Source organism: Myotis davidii, unplaced genomic scaffold, assembly GCF_000327345.1.
Source record: "Myotis davidii unplaced genomic scaffold, ASM32734v1 scaffold233, whole genome shotgun sequence".
Taxonomy (NCBI): Eukaryota; Metazoa; Chordata; class Mammalia; order Chiroptera; family Vespertilionidae; genus Myotis; species Myotis davidii.
The window spans coordinates 1,549,528-1,554,848 of NW_006285917.1; the positions used below are offsets into that span (position 1 = coordinate 1,549,528).

Consider the following 5,321-nt stretch of genomic DNA (forward strand, 5'->3'; position numbering starts at 1 on the left):
GCTTTCCCCCTTTTCATGTGATCCCACTCTGATCTCTCTGCTCAGAGGAGAAGGCAGAGGAGGGAGTACATAGCTCCCCACACTGCTCCCCTCTCCCTGCCGTGCTGGGACCTGCAGCTGGGTAGAACTGGCTCCTCTCCAGGGCTGACAGTGTACAGGTGGGGCTGTTCTGATCTCTTCCAGAGCTCAACTGCTGATGCCTCCTCACCCTTCACATGCCCATCTCTGCCATCTGCTCACGTGCAAGGTCATCTCATGGGCCCGTCCACTTAGCTTAGCAGGCTGGGGGCGGGGAAGGAGAGCAGTGTCCCAGGCTGATGCCCACTGCCTATTCCTAAGGGAGAGGGCTGGCTCCTGGGCCCAGGCCAGGGGAAGTGAGGGCTGTGGGATGCTGGGAGGGACGCAGTGTTGATGTGGGCTCTGAGCTGGTGGCCTTCCTTCATTTTCTCTGGCCCAGTAGAACTTTGGTGATGAAGGTGACAATGGCGCCTGCAGGCTGATCTGGGTCAAGCTCTGCAAAGAGGTGACACACATTCTCCCAGGGGCTTCCCGGCTTCTTGGCCACGAAACCAAAGATCCTAGGGGTACAAAGGCGGTCAGGTGGGGGCTCAGCACCCTTCCCCAAGGGACTACAGAGCCCGGGTTGGGGAGGAAGGAGACATGTCAATCCGTGGAAGGAAGAGATTGCACTAATGGGAAGCTTACTTGGAGGTGGTCCCATCGGGGTTGGTCCATCTGCAGAAGGAAAAGAACTATGAAGGAATGCACCCCAGGGAATGGCTACCAAAGGAGGAGCTGGGCCAGGGGACCGGTCTGTAGGGCCCGATGGGATGGGGGACAGGTCTGTGGGGAGAAAGGGCTGGAAGGGAGTGTCACCTCCGGTCCTGAGGGTCAGTGCTGGAGAAGGTGATGCTGTTCACTGGATAATGGCGGCGAAAGAAGAGCCTGTGAAGAGGAGGGAGGGGGGAGTCACGCCCAGAAATTGGGGTCCCAAGGGCCTGTGTTTGGGGTTCGCCGGGAGCTCAGCGTGCACACTCACTTCCTTTGGTTGTCTGTCAGGGTAATGCCCTGGGCTGAGACCTTGAAGTGCACTACGGCTGGTGTTGGGCGGGGGCTGCAGCCCAGAGCTGCTGAGCTGGCCCGGGCGACTGCCTGGGGGCCGGTCAGTGACTCAGTCTCCACTGAAGTCAGGTAGAGCACACTGCAGGCTGTGAGGCAGGAAGAGAGTTGGGGGAGCACTGGCTCCGTCAGCCCTGAGATTTGTCCCCTCCACCCCTCCACCCCTCCACCCCACCAGCTCTTGTACTTTCCCTGGCTAGCTCTGCTCAAAATGCATTGGAATCACAAAGGTAACCTATTAAAAAGGCAGATTCTATGACCCCCAGATCTATAGCCAGAGATGCTGGAACGAGGCCTGAGAATCTGCATTCTGACGAGCTCCCTCCCCAGGATTCTCATGTTCATAAAACGTTGAGAACCCAGACTGAGGACCCCCTTATCCAACCTCCCTACAAATATGAGGCTCCCCCTTCCTTTATGGGTTTAAAAGTATCTGCCAGGGCCTGTCCATCTCAAGGCCTTTCAGTGTGCTATGCCTGTATCTGCAGTGCCCTCTTGGTGCCCAGGGAGAGGAAGCAGGAGGGAGAGGCCCCTACCGGCGCCCTGACGCAGGAGATCTGCGGCTGTGCTCATGTTGGCAGGCACTGGGATCTCTGGGGTCTCCTCCAGAGGATCTGAAGGGAAGGGCCAGCAGGCAGGTCAGCAGGGAGTGGCATTCAGGAGAAGCTGCAGCACTCCCTCTGCCATCCCAAGGGAAGGCAGGCTGCAGTGGGTGGGGAGACGTGGATGGACAGACAAAACACCCACCTTTGCTGGGAATGCGCAGGCAGCAGGGCAGGGACAGGGGGGAGATGGAGTGCTGGGAGACCAGGGCGGACAGGCTGCCTGCAGCGAGAGGTGAGAGAAGTCCTGGGGTGCCCGCAGGTAGCCCCAACCTTCCCTCCACCCTCCTGAAATCCCTCGGCCTCCCTAAACCAACCCAGTGTAGCCTCCCCAGCCCCAGCTTCTCACCAAAGTAGGGCTCACTGGGACAACCCTTGATCTTCACGCCTTTGGGCCCAGTCTCAATAAGAAAATGGCGGACCAGCTGTTCCAAGGGGTCCCCTGAGAGGCCGGGAGGGGAGAGAAAGGCTTTATCAGATTCCAGGTTCCTGCCTTCTGTCCTGCTGGGATTCTTTCCAGAGCGTGAGAGTCACTTCCTGGCCCTCCCACCGAGAAGTGGCATGGCCCACCACCCCTTGTCTTGCCTCTGTACCTGCCCCGCTCCACTTCCCTCCTCGTGTGGTCTGGGTGTCTGTACCTTTCCAGGGCTGAGCACTGGGTGGGGGTGTAGCCACCTTGAGGGCCAGCCCATAGGCTCCTTGGAATGAATGACTGTCCCTGATGAGGAAGGCCCCAGGGTCCTTGTCCTTCAGCAGGGCGATGGCTGGGGGAGGCAGGAGAAGTGTTCACAGTGGCTGGCTGAGCCCCAAGTGGCCACTTCTCGGCTCTGCCAGCCAGCTCCCCAGGCCCCTGTCCTAACAGCGGGGGCAGTGTGGGTATCTGGGTACAGAACTTTAGAATCAACAGGGAGGGCATTGACAACATCAAGTCTAAACCTCCTTGGGCACGAAGCCGAGAATCACCTGCTAGTGAGCAGGCAGTAAGGGCGCCAACTGGAAGGCTGGATGGGGCAAAGCCCAGACAGAGCCCTGGAGGGTGGGAGTGGTGGCCAGGCTGGCTTCTCACCTTGGTCACGGGACAGGTGTGGCTTGTACCAGAACTTGGATGTATCCTGGACAAACTTGACGTTGCTCTGGCTCTCTTGCAGGGGAGGCTCTAGGACAGGGAAGGACTGAGCTTGGTCCCAGGGCTCCCAAGTGCCTACGCCATGCCGGTCCCTGGGAAAAAGGGCTCTCCCAAGGTGCCCCCCCACACCCCCTCCCTCAAGGCCTTTATACCTGGGGGTTGAGGGGTGTTATCTGGGAGCTGAGGTGCAAAGGTGACATGGTGGCTGGTGCCTCTGGCTGGTGGTGATGCCTGCTCTGGGCCCCAGGGGCCTGGCTGTTGCCCAGGCCCCGGCAGGTGGCGTTTCTCAGGAAGTGGGGGCTGGGTGGGGCCATTGAGATCATAGGATGCTGCCACGGGGAAGGCAGGCGTGGGTGAACTCTGAGGTGGCTCGGGGCTGGCCACAAGCCAGGGCATCTGGGTAGGCACAGGAGTGAGGGGGGACCCATCCGGGCTGTCCGGTGGCTCTCGAAGGCCCTGCCAGGGGGCATGGCGGAGGCCGGGCAGCGTGGTGGGCACAGGGCCCCTTGGACTGCCACTGTCTGAGCGACCCCCAGGACTCCTCTCCTGAGGCCAGTCATTGGGTGAGCTGGGGGTGGAGGTCGGGGATAAAGGGCTAGGGGCCGGAGGCTCCAGCCCACTTCTTGCTGGCAGCTCAGGAGGCTTTTCAGCACCCCCCTGGGATACAGGCAGCAAGGCCTCGCCAGGACTCAGTCTCTGAGTGGGTGCCAAAGGGGGGGACCTGGTGTCCTGCCGTCGGGTGCTGTGGGGAGGGAGGGCAGGTAGTCAGCAGGGCCTCAGAGCCCCAGTTGTGAGCTGCCCCCCAGCCCCAGCCTTCAGTGTCTGGGGCAAAGAGGTGCTTGCCTACCTTTCCTTGCCCTGCACTGGGCTGCTGGTGTGCAGGGGTGTGGAGGGACCAGACATCTCTGAAGAGGTGCTGCACGGGGCATCTCGGGGAGACCGAGGCAGGGTGCTGTGCCTGCTGGGGCCCTCCCTCCAGGACGCTGGCTCAGGCGACTCTGCAGGGAACGGGTGAGTAGAGGCTGTGACCCAGGAACAGGCCTCTGACTGGCTTAGCTCTTTTGCTCTGTTCCTTCCCAACCATAGTCTAGAACCCTCCTCTGCCCCGGGCACTTCCCACTCCAGTGCCCCTCACCTGCAGATGTCAAGGGTCCTGCTGGGGCCAGGTGGCTGGGCAGCGGATACCTGTCCCCTCCCTCCTCTGCAGGGATCTCGTAGCTCAGTTTCCTGGATGGTGGGTAGGGTGGGCTGCCCGGTGAGATGGAGCCAGCCCGTGGGGAGTGGGCACCAGGGTTGGGATAGCCTCTGCCCTCGCCTGCAGAGCCGCAGCTGTGAGGCACCCGGCCATACGCTGGGCAGTAACTGGGAACTGCTCCTCCATAGCCATATGTCACCAGGGCAGGGTAGCCTGGATGCCCATACCTGCCTTCTGGGCACATGGGATAGGGGCAGCCCTCATGCCCTTCCTCGCCTGCCTTGGGTGGCTTCAGGCAGCTGTAGTCAGGTATGGGGGCATGGTGATGCCCGCAAGCTGGCACCAGCAGGGGAAGTGGGTGCCCGGGCCGCACGGGGTGCAGGAGAGGCTTGCTGGCATCACTCGCCCACCCCTCTCCAGCCTCCCTCTCCAGCCGTAACCCATACAGGGCTGTGGTGGGCAGCGCCAGCTTCTCCTGACAAGCGGGGCAGGAACACAGGGCAGGCAGACCAGGTTCCTCCAGGATCACCACCTCCCGGTAGCCCGGGGAGCGGTAGCCGAAGTCCCCGCTGGCCGGTTTCCCCAGCTCAGGGGGGTAGGGGTACGGCCCCTCGGACAGGGACCTGCAGAGGCGCCTCTTCTCCACAGAGGCCTCGGCATAGCCCTGGGCCGGCCCCTCATACCCGTAGGCCAGCCTCCGCCGCTCCAGGGTTCCCTCTGGCTGGTAGTAGCCCCCATTGGGGACCCCGAAGGGTTCCCGATAGCCCTGGCGGCAGGAGCAGTGGCGGCTGAGGGGAGGTCTGTGGCCCGAGTACGTTCCAATGTGGGCGCCTCCGCTTGTAGGGGGCTGCTCCTCATCATCCAGGATCGCCGTCTCACGCCCGGCCCCCCGGCCCCCACCGGCCACGCCACAGCCTCCCAGGAGGCGATCCAGCTCCTGCCGCTCGGCAGCTGTGGGGGGCGGCCGGCCAGGCGACTCTGCTGCTGGCTCAGTGGTGAGTGTGGATGAATGGCCGGAATCGCTGCTGATGGACAGCAGTGGGGCTGGGGGCAGCTCTGGAGAAGGCGCTGGTGGAGTCTGGCGGGGGGCCCGCTGCACCTGGGCATACGGACTGCCATCTAGGGGGCCCCGGGTGTGGGTCAGGGAGCCTGAGTGGGGAGAGGAAGGGTGGCAGGCAGGGAAAGGAGAGAGAGAGTGTTAATGAGAGGGGACAGCCCTGGAGACTCCAGCTCATGGGGTGTCTCTTGGGAGGCGGATCTTCTTGGGGAGGAAGGAGTG

General features: G+C 62.4%; 1 protein-coding gene across 1 annotated transcript in view; it reads right to left on the reverse strand.

The window, feature by feature from the left end:
* Positions 1-134: 134 nt before the first annotated feature.
* TNS2 (tensin 2) overlaps positions 135-5,321 on the reverse strand; it is a 13,697-nt gene continuing 8,510 nt past the window's right edge. The window contains exons 18-29 of the mRNA XM_006757026.2: positions 3,983-5,200; positions 3,695-3,845; positions 3,000-3,589; positions 2,788-2,877; positions 2,360-2,485; positions 2,071-2,163; positions 1,867-1,944; positions 1,656-1,733; positions 1,040-1,208; positions 877-945; positions 706-735; positions 135-578 (exon numbers count right to left, since the gene is read on the reverse strand). Coding sequence (XP_006757089.1) covers positions 440-578; positions 706-735; positions 877-945; positions 1,040-1,208; positions 1,656-1,733; positions 1,867-1,944; positions 2,071-2,163; positions 2,360-2,485; positions 2,788-2,877; positions 3,000-3,589; positions 3,695-3,845; positions 3,983-5,200 — 2,831 coding nt within the window. The 3' untranslated portion in view covers positions 135-439. The remainder of the gene's footprint in view (positions 579-705; positions 736-876; positions 946-1,039; positions 1,209-1,655; positions 1,734-1,866; positions 1,945-2,070; positions 2,164-2,359; positions 2,486-2,787; positions 2,878-2,999; positions 3,590-3,694; positions 3,846-3,982; positions 5,201-5,321) is intronic.